Source organism: Microtus pennsylvanicus, chromosome 2, assembly GCF_037038515.1.
Source record: "Microtus pennsylvanicus isolate mMicPen1 chromosome 2, mMicPen1.hap1, whole genome shotgun sequence".
NCBI lineage: Eukaryota > Metazoa > Chordata > Mammalia > Rodentia > Cricetidae > Microtus > Microtus pennsylvanicus.
The window spans coordinates 40718030-40738213 of NC_134580.1; the positions used below are offsets into that span (position 1 = coordinate 40718030).

The 20184-nt window shown below is 38.2% G+C and overlaps 1 protein-coding gene across 4 annotated transcripts in view; it reads right to left on the reverse strand.

The window, feature by feature from the left end:
- Nucleotides 1-20184, reverse strand: part of Efr3a (EFR3 homolog A) — an 83790-nt gene that overhangs the window by 38778 nt on the left and 24828 nt on the right. Inside the window, exons 2-6 of one of the 4 annotated variants that reach the window (XM_075960904.1) lie at nt 17473-17614; nt 15382-15527; nt 13453-13580; nt 12140-12290; nt 7390-7511 (exon numbers count right to left, since the gene is read on the reverse strand). In XM_075960904.1, the coding sequence (XP_075817019.1) occupies nt 7390-7511; nt 12140-12290; nt 13453-13559 (380 nt within the window). In that variant the 5' untranslated portion in view covers nt 13560-13580; nt 15382-15527; nt 17473-17614. The remainder of the gene's footprint in view (nt 1-7389; nt 7512-12139; nt 12291-13452; nt 13581-15381; nt 15528-17472; nt 17615-20184) is intronic. The other 3 variants (XM_075960901.1, XM_075960903.1, XM_075960902.1) reach the window with 3 other exon arrangements.

The window sequence follows — 20184 nt, forward strand, 5'->3', positions numbered from 1 at the left end:
GTTGGGCAAGCCATGGGAAGCAAGTCAATATAGCACTCCTCCATGGCCTCTGCATCAGCTTCTGCCTCCAGGTTCCTGCCCTGACTTACTTTGGTGACAAACAGCAATATGGAAGTTTAAGATCAATAAACTCTTTCCTTCCCAACTTAGTTTTGACCATAGTGCTTCACTGTAGTAATGCAAACCCTAACTAAGATATCACAAGTAAGCAAACACCATTATATAGGGTGTCTGCTATACATACCTGATGCCACTCTCTGGGTGAAGAAGACAAGCTCAAGGTTATATAAAGGACAATAGCCTAAGAGGAGCAGGAGATGGTAGTGACTCTGTTATAGGGCATTAGTGCATGTTGGTGATGATCAAAAGCCACTTAACCTACACAGTTAGCATTTAATCCAGATCTAACACCTGTTCTGAGTAGTACATTCTAGTCTTGATCCCCAAAACAATGTACTTTTTCCATGAGTAAATTTGAACATTTGTATCATGTAAGCTTAAGAGTGTCGGGAATAGTTGAATGATAATTCACATAACATGTCTGAACAAAAACTGCCTCACAGTAAAGACCCAACAAGGATACACTGTTTGTATGTCAGTCACTATGATGATGATGAGGAGGAGGAGGATGCCAATTATAGCTGAAAGTTGTAGAGAAACTGTATTGAATTGTGATAAAGAAGCGGCAACATATCTGCTAAGAAATACATCAAGAAAGGATTAATGCAGCCACCAACCCCTTATTTACAATAGTGTACTACTTGCAAGATATGCTAGGGCAATGGTGGCACAAAGCTTGTGGAATAAAGAACCAATAACGGATTTGACTTAAGGCCTACTACAGGAGATGGAACCCACACCCAACACTGCAAGAACTTGAAACTAGATAGCTCAGGCACCTAGGATAAAACCAAATAATAATATTTTTTTTTTAAAAAAAGGAAAGAAAACAAAAATATAGTGATAAAATGACTCCTAGTGATATTCTATTACACTTATATAACAAGTAAAGAGTGAGAGACCTTGGAACACACAGCCCTGAATGACGTGTCTTGATCATATTCCTCCCCTGAAAGCTCAGGTAACCTCTCAGAAAAAGTAGAAAGAGTATAAAAGTCAGAGGGATGAAGGGTATCTGCTGTGTGATAAAGCTCTTGTACAATGTAAAGATTTGTCATTCGTACTGGTTTAATAAAATGCTGATTGGCCAGTAGCCAGACAGGAAGTATAGGCAAGGCAACCAAACTAGGAAAATTATGGGAAGAGGAAAGGCAGTGCACAGTCATCAGCCAGACGCAGAGGAAGCAAGATGAGAATGTTTTACTAAGAAAAGGTACCAAGCCACATGACTAAACATAAATAAGAATTATGGATTAATTTAAGTTGTAAGAGCTAGTTAATAATAAGCCTAAGCTAATAAGCCAAAACAGTTTATAATTAATATAAGCCTCTGTGTTTCTTTGAAACTGAATGGCTATGGGACCAGGCAAGACAGAAATTTCCATCTACAAATGGTACCCAATGTTCAGCAACTATATCCACATTAAACTTGTGAGAACTTGGGAAGGGATTCTAGACACAAAAGAAGAGAGTCAAGCAAGGCTTATTGGTAGCATCACTGTCTGTTGGGCTCTGTTTGCTAGAGGTATGCAGAAGCACAGCTCCTTTAAGAAGGGCTTCCTGACTCAGCATTAGTGATAAAATCTTGCAGCTCTTTTAAGAGGCTCTGCCACCAAACACTTCAATGGTGTTTATGAGTAGCCTGTGCAGGCTTCTTGGTAGTGGCCTTGAAAACTACACAAAGTTGTGGCAATAAGCATGGCTCCTGACAGTACCTCTGCCAGGAAGCTAGACTCACAGAAAGCTAAGGAATGGGACAGAGCCAGTTGCTAAAGCTGCAGCTTTAATCCTAGTCATGCTGCTAGCGGATTAAAGACTCATGTGCTCAGAAAATGATAGACATATACAGTAAAGACAGATTCAGACCAAAAAAAACCCTCTAAGTGGTTTACAGTGTGTTTAAAAATATTCTTAGCTTTGGGAGAGAAAGAAAAAGGCTAGAGAAAGTCCTAAAAAAGAAAGAAAGAAAGAAAGAAAGAAAGAAAGAAAGAAAGAAAGAAAGAAAGAAAGAAAGAAAGAAAGAAAATAGTTGGGAGTGCTGGCTAATCAATTTAGAGTTTTTATGGGATTCCTAAGTGTGTTAGTAAGTGGGATCTCTGATACTTGTGCCTTCTCTTGGGCTCTTTTCCTTCTGTTGGTTTGTTTTGTCCAACTTTGATATGATAGTTTTCGCTTTACCTTATATATTATTTTTGTTATATTCTTAAAAGATGAATAAATGCATGGATGGATGGATGAAAACCTAGCCCCCTAGGGTAAAGGTTAACAACTAAACTGTCACTTATACCTGCAGGGAGAGGGAAAATCGTTTTATTCCAATAGAGGGATACTGAGTATATCAACCTCTCCAGTACAAGCCTCTTGCCCAGAAGCAGTTGACCAATATATAAAGGACTACAGTTTGGTTTTTGTTGTTGTCGTTGTTGGTGTGTTTGTGTGTATGCATCTGCATGTGTGCATCTGGATTTGATTACAGATTGGTGAAGTTTTTTTGTTTTAATGTTGTTTTAATTTTTCTTGTTTTTAGGGGGGTTTTGCTGTATTTGTTTGTTTTTTTGAGAAAAAATTAAAGCTGGGTGTGTAAGGAGGGGGAGAAGATGATAGTTCAGAGCCTCATCTCCTACTGCCGAAGTCTGAAGATTCTGTATGACTGGGTTTTACTAAAATGTAAAGGGATAAAAAATAAGAACCTAAGTTAGAACCTGAAAGGAAATGTAAATAACCTGAACAAATAGGCATTTATTCAAGTAACAACAGGAAAAAAGTATGCCTAACTTCAACAATATTAATTTACTCGTTTGTTTCACAGCAATTGAAATAAAAAGTTGGCAATTTGGAACTTCAGATACCCCCCCCCACACACACATGAAAGATCCAGAAGTATGAAAAAGTATTACAAACACTTGCATCTGCATATAAAATATTTCAAAAAATCTACAGCATAATTCCAACACCTAAGGCTTAAGGAATATCACAGAAGAGGGGGGACAAAAATGGTAAGAGATAGAGGAACCAGGATCCAGGATGCCTGCTATTAAATCGTGTCTTCAATATGATACAGGGAAGGTGTACCTAGGAAATCACAATATGGCTTCCTAAAGAAGACCTGAACATGTTCTCCCTCCTTCTGCTCCTCATTGGGACCTTGGGAGCTCAGTCCAGTGCTCCAGTGTGGGTCTCTGTCTCTATCTCCATCCCTCGCCAGATGAAAAGTTCTAAGATGATATGCAAGATATTCGTCAGTATTGCACTAGGATGGGGTCAATTCAGGTTCCCTATCCTCAGCTGGCCAAGGAACTAACTGGGGACCTCAGCTTGGGCACCTGGGAGCCCCTCTAGGGTCAATTCTCCTGCCCACCCTAAAGTGGGTCCCTTAACTAAGAATTGTGGTTCCGTGCTCCCCTATCCAACCTTCCTTTATCCCGATCCTCCTATTTCCCCAAGTCCCCCCTCCTTCCCTTCTACCTTTTCTCTCCCCATCTCCCCTTACCCCCTTCCCACCCCACCCCCAAGATCCCACTTTTCTCCCCGGCAATTTTGCCTACTTCCCTTATCCAAGAGGATAACGATATGTTTTTCCTTGGGTTCACCTTCTTACTTAGCTTCTTTAGGTTCGCCAATTGTAGATTCTGTGACCCCTATTTATGGCTAGAAACCAATTATGAGTGAGTACATCCCATGTTCTTCTTTTTGGGTCTGGGATACCTCACTCAGGATAGTGTTTTCTATTTCCATCCATTTGCATGCAAAATTCGAGAAGTCATTGTGTTTTGGAGCAGAAGGAGGGAGAACATGAGCAAAGAAGTCGTGACCACGAGGGGTGCACCCACCCACTGAGACAGTGGAGCTGATCTACTGGGAGCTCACCAAGGCCAGCTGGACTATTACCAAAAAAAGCATGGGATAAAACTGAACTCTCTGATCATGGCGAACAATGAGGGCTGATGAGACGCCAAGGACAATGGCACGCAGTTTTGATCCTACGCAACCTACTGGCTTGGTGGGAGCCTAGCCAGTTTGGATGTTCACCTTCCTAGATATGGACGGAGGGGGGAGGACCTAGGACTTACCACAGGGCAGGGAACCCTGACTGCTCTTTGGACTGGAGAGAGAGGGGGAGAGGAGTGGGGGGAAGGGGAGAGGGGTGGGAGGAGGGGGAGAAGAGTGGGAGGAGGGGGAGAAGAGTGGGAGGAGGGGGAGGGAAAGGGGAGGCTGGGAGGAGGTGGAAATTTGTTTTTTTTTTCTTTATTCTTTTATCAATAAAAAAAATTACTTTGCAAAAAAAAAAAAAAAGACCTGAACAATGACAGCACCAGTTAATGTCAGTGTGCACAGGGTCCCATCCTTAAAGAGCTACAGTCAATTAATGAAGGCTGAAAGGAAGAGGATTCCCCCAATTAGTCAGTCTTAAAAAAATATACATAATCAACATTAAATGGACTCAGCAGGTTATGTATACACACACACACAAATATAAAACAATCACAAATTTGCTGAGCAGTGGTGGTGCATGGTTTTAATCCCAGCACTCAGGAGGCAGAAGTAGGTGGATCTCTGTGAGGTGGAGGCCAACCTGGTCTACAGAGCAAGTTACAGGATAGCCAGGGCTACACAGAGAAACCCCTTCTTGAAAAACCAAAAAAAAAAAAAAAAAAAAAAACCCAAAAAACAAAAAAGGAGGCAGAGAAAAGAAAAAGGCAATGATTTTGAGAAGTGGGGGGAAACTGGAGGGAAGAGAGAGGAGGGGGAATACAGTAAGAAAATTTTTAATTAATTTAATAACATCTTATGTGTATATTTAAAATATTAAAAATAGAAAATATGAAGGTATGACCAAAAGACAAAGTTTTCCACTAGGGGGCAATAAATACCCAAAAATAAGGTAATCTTGCATTTGAATTTCTCACTCAAATACACTATCCTGAGTGAGGTAACCCAAACCCAAAAAGATGAACAGGGGATGTACTCACTCATAATTGGTTTCTAGCCATAAATAAGGGTCACAGAGTCTACAATTGGTGAACCTAAAGAAGCTAAATAAGAAAGTGAACCCAAGAAAAAACATATAGTTATCCTCTTGGATATGGGAAGTAGACAAAATTGCCGGGGAGAAAATTGGGATCTTGGGGTTAAGGGGAGATGGGGAGAGAAAAGTGAGAAGGGGAGGAGGGGGGGAACTTGGGGAAACAGGATGATTGGGATAAAGGAAGGTTGGATAGGGGAGCACGGAAGCACAATTCTTAGTTAAGGGAGCCACCTTAGGGTTGGCAAGAGACTTGAACCTAGAGTGGCTCCCAGGAGCCCAAGGCGATGTCCCCAGTTAGTTCCTTGGGCAGCTGAGGATAGGGAACCTGAAATGACCCTATCCTAGAGCAATACTGATGAATATCATGCATATCATCCTAGAACTTTCATCTGGTGATGGATGGAGATAGAGACAGAGACCCACACTGGAGCACTGGACTGAGCTCCCAAGGTCCCAATGAGGAGCGGAAGGAGGGAGAAGATGAGCAAGGAAGTCAGGACCACGAGGGGTGCACCCACCCACCGAGACAGTGGGGCTGATCTATTGGGAGCTCACCAAGGCCAGCTGGACTATGACTGAAAAAGCATGGGATAAAACCGGACTCTCTGAACATGGCAAGCAATGAGGGCTGATGAGAAGCCAAGGACAATGGCATGGGGTTTTGATCCTACTTCATGTTCTGGCTTTGTGGGAACCTAGCAAGTTTGGATGTTCACCTTCCTAGACATGGACGGAGGGGGGAGGACCTTGGAATTTCCACAGGGCAGGGAATCCTGACTGCTCTTTGGACTGGAGAGGGAGGGGGAGAGGAGTGGGGGGAAGGGAAGAAGGGTGGGAGGAGGGGGAGGGAAATGGGAGGCTGGGAGGAGACTGAAACTTTTTTTTTCTTTTTCTCAATAAAATAAAAAAAATACATTTTCTTATATTATCATCAAAAACATTCAAAGTCACTATTAAAATGTCCCTTAGGAAATAACATTTTAGTACTGATGACATGGCCAGGAAGATATATGGCAATAACAGTATCCTTCTGTCTAAGATATCACATAGTGATATACAGCAAGACTCCAAATACCATAGATCATATTGAGGGAGAATTAATTACAGAGTTAGGCAAATCACATCTGAAAAACCAACTGTTAAAGTCTCTCCTCAGCCTTCCTTCTTCAAAGACAGATAACTCCATACTTGCTTTCACTGTGCAGTTGGGGGCCTGCAAATTCCTGGTTACAATTCTGTACACTGCTTGCTTCAAAGAGAACATAATGACTTCATTACCTAATTCCCACAATCATTCTGAATTAGGTTACAGTAATGCTCAAACTAGTATTATTTATCAACATCATTTTGACTTTAACTTTAACTAAAAGCCTTTTGTTTCTATATAGAAATTACCTATATTTGAGATCACAGTCTAGATTTTTACTAATTGAAACTATAAACTTTTATTGTGCATCTCAGCTGTCTGGAAAACCTCAAAGTGACAAAAATTCAGTAATATGCATTCAAAAAGTACAAGTACATAGTGGGAGTACACTTGTGAAAGTGCTTAGTGATGTAGAAGTCCTCAGAACAAAGCCCTTGCTCTCCTGGCACTACTCTCTAATAAGAAGAAGAAGGCGCGTAGGAGTGGTGGTGCACACTTTTAACCCCAGCATTCAGAAGGCAGAGACAGGATCACTGTGAGTTTGTGGGTAGCCTGGTCTACACAGCAAGTTCCAGAATGACCAGGATTGCACAGAGGTCCTGAATTAAAAACAAGCAAACAAACAAAAAATCAGAATAAAAAATGAAGAGATAAGGAATAACTAGGAGGTAGGATGGGGAGAACCTTGAGTAAAGTGAGGAAACCCCAAATACGTTGACTCAGGAGTCCCTGGAAACTGCCCTAGACTGAGAACTTATCTTTTTAAATGCCCTTAAGAGTAGCATGCCTAGCGGGTTCAAGGGACAGCAAGGAGATCCATTTGGCTGAGATAGAGAAAATAGGAGAAAATGAAAGGATGACAGAAACCGAGGCAGGATGGATGATGGGACATTCGTGGCAAAAGTAAGGATTCTGAATTTCAACCACTCTCATCTTGAAACTTCAGCCGAATGCTCTATGTTCTAACCACAACAGAAAAATACTTCATGAGCATCGCTCACACTTTTGATAATCATTATCTAGTATAGAAGCACAATATCCAAAAACTTCTACTATTAATTACTTAAGAGAAGTCATGAAGTAAAACAGTACATACTCAGTTCGTATTTCTGGATCATTATGACAGGAATGACACATGGTACTGAATCGAGATACAAAGAAGTCATAACGTCTATGATAGGATGGTGTATCTTCTTCAATATTTGCAAATTTGACAAACTAAAAAACAAAAATAACAATACAAACAATATATGTCACTTTTTAAAAGTATGTAAACACATTTATCCTCTTTATCTATTACACTAATGAGCAAATGGAACACATGGAACACCACATACTGCATATGTACAGAACAGATTTTGTAATAATGGACTTTTGGGAAACTGATAATACAACTTTCTAAATCAATAGAGCCTTGCAACCCGGTTAATTTCCTGAGAAATTTACTTTTATGCTTTTTTGCATTTTTCAAATTTGCTATTATAAATATAATACTTTTATAACAGAAGAGATTGGAAATAAAAATGGACACTCAGACCTTCGTTAAATATAAAGGAGACGTTTCAGAAGATAAACTTTCAATCTTTCATTATTTATTGAAAGTTACACATACAATGATAATCTAAGTAACCGTTTATTGCAGGCAGCTCCAATTGCCCTTGAGTATAAAGAACTGAATATAAAACATGAGGCCATTCCAGAGGAGCCTCCCCCGTTCACAGACATTCTAATTCTTCAAACCTGAAGCTCTCTTGGGCTAATTCTAAAATGGAGTGAACACTAGAGAAAGATAGTCATGTCTAACTCTCTCCTCCACATGCATGGGTGTGGAAACTCATACACACATTCATATGCCTCCACACATACATATACCATACAGTAATAAAAAACTGAAGCAGATAAATCATAAAATTTAAAACAGGAAATAGATGTGTTTCAAAAGGTGTAATTAAGGTAGTAGCAGATGTACTTTAGATGTAGGATTTCTCATTTTAAACACTGTTAAAATTAGGGGCTGGATAAAGCTTCTGCTGCAGGACCTTCTCGAGAGACTGCAGAATATTGAGCATTGTTTCTATCTCCTGGATTACACCTAAACTTCTGTCTCCACTGTACAACAAACCAAAATGCTTTCAAACACTTGTCAAACATGGGAGGAGAGACAGGGAGAAAGCATGTCCCTTGTTGAGGGCCAGTGTTTTACTGTAATGACTAATTTCACTGACTATTCTCTCTGGATATCCTTCAACAGTATTCAAAAAAAGATTAAGATTAGAGATGAGGGATGAAATAGTGGCAAGGGTCAGTCAAGCAAAAACATGAAAATGATCTACACTTTCCCTGAGGCACAATACACAAAACTGATGGGACACTTTTATAACACAGATTTTATAAACACAAGTTCTGGAGCAAGAGCTAGAACTGACTCCTCCTACGGGTACCACATTCTTTTTGTGCTTGACTGGAATTCCTCACACGTAAAAAAGGAATATTATTTCCTAATTTGAAGTAAATTCTGTAATATATTTAAAGAGCCTAGTATACACCATATTGTTTATCTAAAAGAACAAACAAAATAAACTTGAACCAATGTTGCAAAGTGTTGACATTCATAACTATTATGTACCTATGTTTAACAAACTATGTTCTAGTTTTTTTTTCCTGTTTGTGTATGTAAACGAAACCCTGTGTGTGCATGAAGGCAGGGGAGAGTGTCTGTGTGGGTGCGGTGTCCTATCACCCTCTGTCTGTTTTCTGCAGGCAGACTCTTCACTAAATTTGGCGCAAGGCTGGCAGCCAGCAAGCCACAAGGAAAGCCTCCTATTATAGCCCTGTCCAGCACTGTGATTCCAGGCACACGAGACCTTACCAGGCCTGTTATATGGGCTTTAGGGATTTGAACTTCAATCCTTTTACTTGTGCAGTATGCATTATTATCCACTAGCCCATCTCTCCAGGCCTGATCACAAAGTTATTCTTTACTCAGCTTTGGAACCTGAATGTTTCAGATCTCAGAATATTTGCACTGAATGCATACGGTATTTGTTCAACTTTACCATAGAACATCCTTAATCTGAAAATTCTAACACGGAGCTCAAAAAGTTGAAGGTTCTGGAGCATTTCGGATTTCTGATTAGGAATGTTTAAAGTGTATCTATTTAAAATTGCTTTATGAATATTTTAAAACATTTTTTGAAACAATGTATATATGGGTATAATTAAATAACTATACTTATTTTTGAAGTGATTTACAGCAAAAAGGAGTAAGAATAAGTTTCTGATATAATTTCTTTTTTGATTTAAAGTGATTAACAAATTTTATTAATTCTTTGAGAATTTTATATGAATTAGATATATTTTAATCACATTCTCCATTCACTCCTCCAAGATCTACCCCTAATTCTCCCCTATACCCACTCCCAACTTCATGTCTTTTTTTTTTCCTAGCACAATTTCTGACAAAAAGGAGAACCTAAGTAAATTTTGTCTATAATTGCCATACTGGATCATTATCATAAAGAGATAAATGCCATAAATTAGAATAAAATATACAAATATCATAAATAAATATTGAAAATAATAAATCAACATCCATCATATTTGATGATATAACATACTAAACACCACTCCAAAATTAAAATTAGACTTTCAAGATGATTTGATTTAATATACACTAAAGGTGGGTTAGGAGGGTTTTTGTCTTTTGCCCAAATGACTCATTAATGTAATACTAATGGCATTGCTGGCTACAAGTAAAGAAACTTCTGGGAACTCACACTGTGGCCCTCCCCCTAGCTATTAAGCCATTTCTCCTAAACTTTTCATCTAATTGTAAAGGAAATAGGAGAAACCTCTAGGAGCTATCATGGCCAAAACTAAACCCATCATGTCACCAACTGCATCTGGAAATACCAACTATTTATCCCTGAGACAAAAGGACAAAATCATGATGGGGTTTTGAATGAATTATACTATTACATATTCTAACGTTTGTACTGATATGCCATACACCCAGAGGCCTCATCATACAAAACTGAGTTTTCATTTCCTGGATGAGAAACTGAGATAAAGGTTAGCCAAGCTGCAAAGACTACAAGGCTAGCACATGCAACACAAGGCCAACTGGACAAAGATCCACAGTGCGTCCCAACCTACATCACCTCTTCTTTTATCTGAACTTATACCTGTGGCAGTTTGAATGAGAATGGTTCCCCACAGACTCATGTTTGAATGCTTAGTCCCTGGTTAGAAAACTGTTGGGAAAGATTAGGTAGTAAAACTTTGTTAGAGATGTGGCCTTGTTGGAGGAGGTGTGTAACTTGGGGTGGGCTTAGATGTTTCAAAAGCCCAGGTCTGTTGCCTGTGGATCAGGATATAAAGGTCTCAGCTACTGCTCCACGGCCATGTCTGTTGGCTTCCTGCCATGATAATCATGGACTAATCTCTAAAACTATAAGAAAGCCCCCAATTAAATACTTTCTTCTATAAACTGCCTTAGTCACAGTGTCTCTTGACATCAATAGAACTATAATTAAGACCATGTCTAAACAACAAGTCATGGAATTCTGGTAGTTTTTAGGACACTATGGGTACGAATATAAAATATTCACATAGGCTGAATAACTTAAAGCTTCCTCAGAAAGACTGAAAATATAAAATGAAAGCAGAAATGAAAGACTAAAACTTCACTTATTTTTATTATCACAGCATGCTATTTTCCATTTTTATTTAAAAACTATGTTTTAAAAAAACGTAGTGAGTAGAAACAATTCAGAAGTGTTAAGGAGGTAAACACAAATGTTGGTTTCATAGCCAAGTACTAGGGAGAAAAAGATACCCCAAACAATAGTGGGCTATCTGAGTGAATATACACATAATATAGAACCCCTAACTTAAATGCAATCATATGAAAATAACTTGAAGTAGATAACAGAACTGAACTATAAAAGCCTTAGAAGAAATCTTAGGGGCAAATCCAAGACTATGGATTAGGCAATAATTTCTTATAAAAAATATTAAAAGCACATAAGAAAAAAAAGAAAAAAATCTAAACTTCATCAAAATTAAAAACTTCAGTGACTCAAAGCAAACCATCAATAAAGTATAAAACAAACTAAAGAACTAGGGAAAAATACTGCAAGTCACATATCTGATAAAATACTTGTATTAAGAACAGATGAAGAATTTTAAAAATAAGGATTTGGATAGACATTGATCTAGAGTTGACCTAGAGACACGTAGAAAGCTTATAATGCTAAGAAGCTTTAAGGGAAACAAACAAACAAAGCAACAACAACAACAAAAACAAAACCACAATAAAACACCATACTACATTCTAATTTATCTATTCATCTAAACATGGACATAAGGAGGTTTTTTTTCACTTTTTGGCTATTATGCACATTGGTTTACAAGTCTATGTGTAGACATAGATTTTCCACCCTGGTGATATAAGCTAAGCAGCGTAATTGTCGAGTCATATGATAATTGCATAACTGTTAATGATAAATCAGACATTGCTCAATAAAGCTCTTGCTTTTGGGAAAGCAGTAAAGTAAAACAGTAGTATACAAATTAAGCACTGTAATGGTTAAGTCAGAGAAAATAAAACCGACAGGAATAGACTCATTGAGAGGCAAGTGTTCCATGACGATAGATTAATAATCACAGATTCTATGAAGAACAACAAACAACACCAGAGACAGTGTGTGTTAATCACTGCCTTCTGTACTAGTTGTCCAAATGCCCAGACTGGGAAATTGCCTTCGATCAAATAGTCATTCTAAGAAGAGATTAATTCTAGATGCACTGATTAAACTTAATAAGAAAACAATAGCTTAGCTTACAGAATTTGTTCCAAGAACTTGAAGCTTTGGTTCCCCTGATTCCAGGAGCTTTGCTACCATATGAAGGAAGCTTTCTACAAATGGCTTGATGCTCTGAGAATGGCAGGCCATAAGAAGCTGGTCCAACGCTTCCATAGCAATTAGAACATATCTAAATTCAAGAAAAAACCAATGTCAAAAATGTCCAGCACTCTTAAATCCTCTGTGTTCTTTTCACCAGAATAATTAGGCTTAATTAGATGCACAGAACATAAAAAGGCAAAGTAAACTAAGTAAAACCGAGTTTTAGATATACAAGTCCTAAAGGAGAAGTACACCAAAGCTAGACTGCACTACCCTACTTCCTCCTGAAACATCAAGCTACCATAACACTACCTTTGTGTAATCTGCCTTGGACACCATGAACACTTTTCATGGTTTTAACCATATTTATTTGTATATATTCTAAATATTTATTACAACAATTCATCTCTCTATCTGCAACATATTTTACTTATATTTGTAAATAGAATATTTATAAATTATACTCATAGATAAAATAGTGCCAGCAACAGCAAATCAATATAAGGGAATGTCTCAATAAAATTCACTTTATAAAACAAGTTTAAAAGATTTTATATAATAAAATTTAGATTCCATTTTAGTTAACTTTTAATGATCAACTATCAAACTACCTGTACAAAACCACTGATATGTCCTAAGAAGTGACAAAGCAGAGGTACAACAAGCCAATGTGTCACTTGGAGAATAGAGTACTCTAAAAAACCAGGGTGATAAAATGTCACAATAGGAAGTATTTTCAATACAAACTCCAAAATTCTAACTTTTCTAAGTAGAGAATGGTTACGATGGGACTCCTTTATCAACAGGCACAGGAACCGACAGGACATTCCAAGTCTGGACACCACAATCTCAGCCTGACACAACTCACCTTCACTCCTCTAAAAGGAAAGGCTGAAGCTGTATCAAAACCACCTGATAACAGATACTGGTTTGTTTTCAATTTAGACACAGACTTTTTAAACACAGTATCACATCTTTAAAACTATTTTCCACTAGAAGCTAACAAAACTGATAAATGCTATAGCTAGCAGCAATGGTTCATAAAACGAGTCCCTGCATAAAACATGATCACAGGAGAAAGAAGCTGCAGCAACTACAGGGTCTCATGCTTTTCTTTGCATATTGTTGCAAGGTTTTATCCTCTGTATATTGTTTTTGTCTGACTACCTGGTGCAAAAATTTACAAGACAACTTCACCTAGAAATAAGTTTCAATGATAAGAGATTATTAGCCGTACTTAGTGTTCTTACCCAGAACGATGCCTGACAACATCCCTGCTCAGCCTTTCTGCCAGATAGGCACCTATTCGATCAAGCTTCTCTGGTGCAGACACTGCATAAAATGTCAGTTTCTCCATATCAGCTTTAACAAGGCCATCCTGAAAACAATAACAAGAAATACACAATCTATAATCTTCTTATTTATTTATTTATTTATTTATTTATTCATTCATTCATTTGTTCATTCCAAGTGTTGCCTGGTTTACATCTCATCTTTGAGGACTGTAAATTAGTCCACATTTCTACCAAACCTGTCTGGGTATAAACTCTTTGGTGCTAATATTAAAATCTATGTGATCAGGACATTTTAAAAGCTAAAAAAATATCCTGCTAAGGCAGTGCTTAAAGGACCTTCAAAAACAATAACTGCCTCTAGAACTTTCATTTAAAGAGAAGTAGCTGGCAGTATGTAAGACAATAAAATATGTTTTACTAAAAGTTTTTCAAACAAACGTGCTTCAATTTAAATGCACTGGATGTTATATGTAATTTGTACTTTATATCTACAACAGTGAACATACATATAGCTTTTTTCTCATCTCCAGAGCTGAGGACTGAACCCAAAGCTTGCTTAGTAAACCCCTACAAACAGCTTTCTAAACTATTCAAAATTTGCTAGTATCATAAAAATCCATTGTAATTTATCAATTAAAGCATATTCAGAATTGTGTTTAATTAGTATCAACAACACATTTGTAATGTGTGTTAATAAGTCTTTATCTTCTAAAGATGATTCCAATGATTCTCTTGTTTGTTTTTTGAGACAGGGTCTCTACATAGCCCTGAATGTTGTGTTATGCACCACCTAGACCAGGCACACCTTGAACTCACTGAAATCTGCCTGCCTCTGCTTTCAAATACTGGGACTAATGGTGGGCACCACCATACGCAGCTCAATGATCCTTCTTATCTTATTGTAAGTGAATCAACCATCACCCTCAATTTCTTGCCAGGTATAGTCTAAGTAACTATGCTTACATCTATTGGATGGGGTGAAAAGGAGGGAAAATAGGTTAGATGATGAATCTACAATTAATAATTTTTCTATGTGGCTACCTGACAGCCTCTGGCTGCCTCTTCAGTGAAGACACACAAGCATATTTTGCACTTTATTTTGCTAAAATCTGCTACTCTGCAATCAGATTGCAATTCTGCTGGTCATGATTTCTTCGACTCGGCTTACTGCCTAGTAGTAAGCCTCTAGCTCTCAGCTTTATTTAAACACCTTTCACATACTTTCTCCAACATGCCCTCCACAAACTCTCTGGAGGGATTTTTCTATTGTGAGGAACATCTTTTAGCTCATGGTAGGACCTGTCTCAGTTCTCATGAACTTTGTTACACTGAGCAAATACAGTTCTTTGCCGAGCATGGCTTTTGTGATGTTTGTCATAGTGCCTGGCATGTAGTTGGCACTCACTCAGTATTTATGAATGAGATGACAATATGCTAAAGTACAACAGTAAAGATAAGCACCATGAGCTAAAAGAGGGCATGTTGGAGAAAGTGTTAGACTTCATTTCCTTTGCCTTCTTCGCCTAATCACAAAATGGCCATCGTTCTGATCTATTCAAGCTACATCCTTCACTTCATTTCTTTATCACATTTTCCTCCGTATATTAAAATTGCTGGTATTCTATCTATATGCTTATTGAATGCAGAAACCATTCGGTGTTCACAGTTGCATCGTGAGTACACACTATATGGCACACGATCTTAAGTGTTTGATAAGTGTTACTAAACTATCTAAATGAAAAAGGACCCCATGTATCTACCATTTCAGCTTTGTAGCTAACATCTGAAAAAGAGAGGTGAGCAAGAGTCATATGAAAACTAAGAAAAGTATAATAGTTCACGTGATGATACGTGGGGATGAAAGAGAAATGAAACGAGGGAAACCTTAGGGAGGTCAGCAGGGGCAGAATGGGTCAGCAAAGAGAAGGATCAGTAGATGGAGATCAAAATTACTTTTGGATCTTCAGGGAATATGTTGTCCACCAGGCGTTTGTAGCGAGGACGCAAAGCAGAGCAGCAGCAACACACTCCTGTTTTTTTAAAAAAAAAATAAAAGAGTATAAAGATTAATATCATAAAACGACCCAGCAATTCATGTTTCCAGATACTCACTGTCCATTTAAAGATAAGTTTAAACTGCCAGTAAGTGAAAAGGCATGCAAATTCAAAAATAAGGAAGTTAACTTTTCTCCCTCTTCTAAAAACAGCAGTTGGCTAAGACTGCACGAACAATAAGCAACTGCCCCCCCACACATCAAATTTGTTCTGTTAAGTAAATTCATGGGTCACATCTGCCTTTACCTTTATTCTCTCTACCTTTGTGTCTCATCTGCACTTTACTACAGTCGTAACAGTGACCCTGCTATTCCAGCAAGTGAGGAGCCTCTCCTGTTTCCTCTGCCTAGAACAACCCGTTCTCTCTTCTACTTCCTTTTGCTAAAAGAACTTACCACCTAACATACTAAATAACTTACCCAGTGTGCTTATTGGTTATCATTAGCCCCCCTTCGCCAGGATACAAGCTCAGATGAAGGCAGAAATTATTCTTTTGCTCAATGATAAATCCCAAGCAACTGGAACAAGACACAGTAGGCACTGAGATATCTGTTGAATGACCGTGTGCCTCTACCTCAAAAATGCCTTTGTCGCTGTACTTTCTATTTCTGTCACCTCGTTAGGAAGTCACATCTACCTGTACCTTTTCCCACGATTTCCTTGCAGGTTTCCCAGTCTCGTTCTTTCCAAGTAGCTGACGTGGCTCCAACACAGGGATGGTATTTATAGCTCATTTTTAGCAATATCATTACACTGATGCTTTCAAGAGTTCATTGATAATTGATTAAATATATAAAAATGCCCTAATGTTTTATAATATCCTTCAAACCTATATCCTCCCTGTTACTAACCATTCTTTATACTTCACAAACTTGGCATATTCTAAAATAGTTTAATTTTAAAATGGATATATTCTAGACTGTGAAAATATGTCAAAAATAGATGAACTTTGAAACTACAAAGCAAATGGAACAAAGATTGGAGAATCTGCAACAAATAAACAATACGTCTGTCTTATAAACCTTCACAGAAATAAGACTAATAAACAGAAAAAGACCTAAATGACCTAGAAGACTTCACGCCAATTCTTATATGAATAGATACATGTCCTGGGTAAGGCCATGTCAGCTACTTGGAAAGAACTGTGAATTGGATGGATCAATCAGTTTTCTTTCCTGATATTATTTCCCTGAATACCAATAACTTCATAAGAATAGTGGCCCTGAGATAAAAGAATTCCCATGATTTATGAGCTGAGGTAGAAAGTCTATGTCACTGCATTTACTTGGGTTTGGAAACAATGTCAAGTACAGGAGAACACTTGAAATAGAAGAAAAGTTACTTAGTAAGCAGAATCTTTGCAATTTTATCAAGAAGCAATTTTTGAAGATCTCAAATTCTTTTTTTTTTTTTTTTTTGGTTGGAGCCTGTCCTTGAAACTCACTCTGTAGACCAGGCTGGCCTCAAACTCAGAGATCTGCCTGCCTCTGCCTCCAAAGTACTGGGATTAAAGGCACACACCACCACCACCTAGCTTATCTCAAATTCTTTATGAGGTATGTGCTATTTACCAAGTATCAACTTGGTGTTCAGCACAGGTCAAAAAAATCAGTATAAAGCTTGAGTTCCGGTCTGCAGTAAAGTGAGACCATCAAACAAGCAAGCACTCTCTAACTATTTATAGAGATGAGCAGGTATAGACGCGCGCACGCACACGCGCACACACACACACACACACGAAAAGACATAGAAAATTAGCTCAAAAATTTCAACTTACTCAATTTCATAAAAAGCAATATATAGTAAAAAAACAGCTATGTCAATAAAATTTACAGAAGTAATTATTCTAAATATTCAAATAAGAGAATACCGTATTTATAAACATGGCAAGAACATATAAGATAAAATCACTCGACCTACTCAGGTAAAGACATGTGGATGACTCCCCTGGTGAAGTAAATTCATAAGGTTTCTCCAGCTCGGCTGCAGGCACCTGAACATAGTCCTTCATGTTGCAAGACTGTTTTCTAGTTCATCTTCCTGCTGTGTGATCCTGTGGCTGCTGTTGAGGAAGTATCTGGTTCACTTTACTGCTAATTAATTAACAGAGTAGAGCGCTGGGGCTTATCTAAGCTCCTGCTGACATTAAATATAAAACTATGCAGAACTTGATAATATCCCTATCAAATTCTGCTAATACCAATTAGCCTTAAATAAGATCTTAAAAGATTTGCGTTGTTACTTTAATAAAACCATGTATTTCTAGAGTTTAAGTAAGAAAATGATCCTACTTGTATTCTTTTTCCTTAAAAGTCCTTTCTCTTACTGATCCTAGCTTCTAATTCCTTCCAACAAACTCAATGAAGCTCTAGTAAAATCCTATTTGAACTTTTCCAGGGCACTAACTGTAAAAGCAAAGAGAATATGCATATAAACAACCAACAACAAAACAAAACAAAAATGTCATGTAAACGAAAGTCTAAAAAATATTAATTCCTTGATTAATTCAATTTGGCACATAAACAAATAAGAGCAAGGAGAGGCATATTGGAGGTTTTGGAGGGAGGAAAAGGGGGAATACATAACATCTTACAGTTGTATTCACCCATGCCTTTTTCCAGTACACCTCTTGCTCTCTAGTTCTATGACTGCATTAGTTATGACTGCACTCAAAACACATGCCCCATATGTAAGACAATACTACATTAAAATAAGAGCTGTGGAAATTAAAAAGGTAGCCACCCACTTGCCGCAGTAATTAAAACTTAAGTTTTAAACTGAGACATGAACATTTGAGGACAAAAGATATTCAGTGTCAAAAGAGCCATGCAGTCATGAGTGCCACAGAAACTAAGAGCAGAAAGAAAAGACTTGTGGTTCAAGTGAAGTCAAGTAAGGACCCTCCACTTCAACTGGAGCACCAAGGGCTCAGTGAAGAACAAGCAGGAGCAAGCTACAAGGATTAGTGAGGCAGTGAAACACAACTGCACAGAAATAGAAGACGCATGCATGTATGCAAGTGTAGTTCCAGGAAAAACAAAACGGTGTTCTAGAGAGTCATGGCTTTGAAAGCAACACATCCCATCCGGAAGGAAATATGGAAAGAATCTGGTGACTAGATGAAGGTCAAAGGACAGGGAAGAAACAGTCTTACTTTCAGGAGCGTGTTCCTTTTAAAAGGATGTTAATTCATTAGCGGAGTATTTTATTACAGGTCTTTCCACATGTACCACCTCTCCTTTAGGTCTCAATTTCACCACTAGGATTTTATTCCCAGACACATAAATTTTTAGGTGGAAAGGACACTAGTGCAATGAATGAACTAAAGTACCAACTCTGTTTAGAAGACGGCCTCCAGGACTGCAATGCTTTGCTCTACGATAGGGTAGCACGGATACAACCCCTGCATGCATGCTTTCCCAAACTATTCTGAGACAGACACCAGGCATTTTTTTTAAGTTAGCTTTTCTTCTTTAGTCAGTCTGCTATTTCTCGATATCCAACAACCTTCCCCTATATTGTAATCTAAGTAAAACAAACAAAAATAGTGGGAACTAGAAAATCTGTGTTTAAAGGAAATAATATAAACCCTATATGTGGATTTATATCTACATTTAACTGTGTTGTATAATATACGTACTTGACATTTTAAAAATAATCCTAAACAGAGGTGCCCAATGTCAAGAGCAATAAAACACTGAATAATCCTGACTTCTAATGAATAATACAACCTATTTTATTTGAACTCTCAGAAATCATCATTTGGGAAAATTTAATGGATGTATCAAAAGCAGAAGATAGAACTTCTTTCTTATTTTATCTGATGCTAGCTTTGTCTGCAAACAAATATGCAGGGATCCAGTGAATGATGAAGAAACCAGAGCTGTGGCCAGGACAGAAAAGTCACCAGTCTCTGCAACACCCAGTGCATGGACTGTGGCTCACTAATTCTGAACACATATTCCTGGACGCTGAATATCACAGACCATCTTCAAATATGCTGGGTGGCAGTCATTGATGGAGGAAGGTCATTGGTTAAAAAAATAAAGAAACTGCTTGGCTGGCACTCATAGGTTAGAACATAGGTGGGTGGAGTAAGCAGAACAGAATGTTGGGAGGAAGAGGAAGTGAGCTCAGACTAGACAGCTCTCCTCTCAGGGGCAGACGCCTCAGAGAGACGCCATGCTCCCAGCTCCTGGGCAGACACAGGCGATGAAGCTCCAACCCAGGATGGATGTAGGCTAGAATCTTCCCGGTAAGCGCACCTAGCTGTGCTACATAGAATATTAGAAATGGGCTAGTCCAGGTGCGAGAGTTAGCCTAGAAGAGGCTAGATAGAAATGGGCCAAGCAGTGTTTAAATGAATACAATTTGTGTGTTGTTATTTCGGGGCATAAGCTAGCAGGCAGCCGGGTGCTGCGAACACAGCCCTGGCGCTCCTACCACTACAAGTCATGGCAAAGAAAATATATCATTTGTGTCAAGAGGTAAGGGGGTGGTTAATGTGATGGTACCAGTGGCACAGACTTTGGCCATCTTAGGCAAACAATGACCTCAGATTATCAATTCATTATTTTTAAATACTGAGATATCCCTAAAGGCAATGATAAAGTAGTCAAATTTTCAGGTATG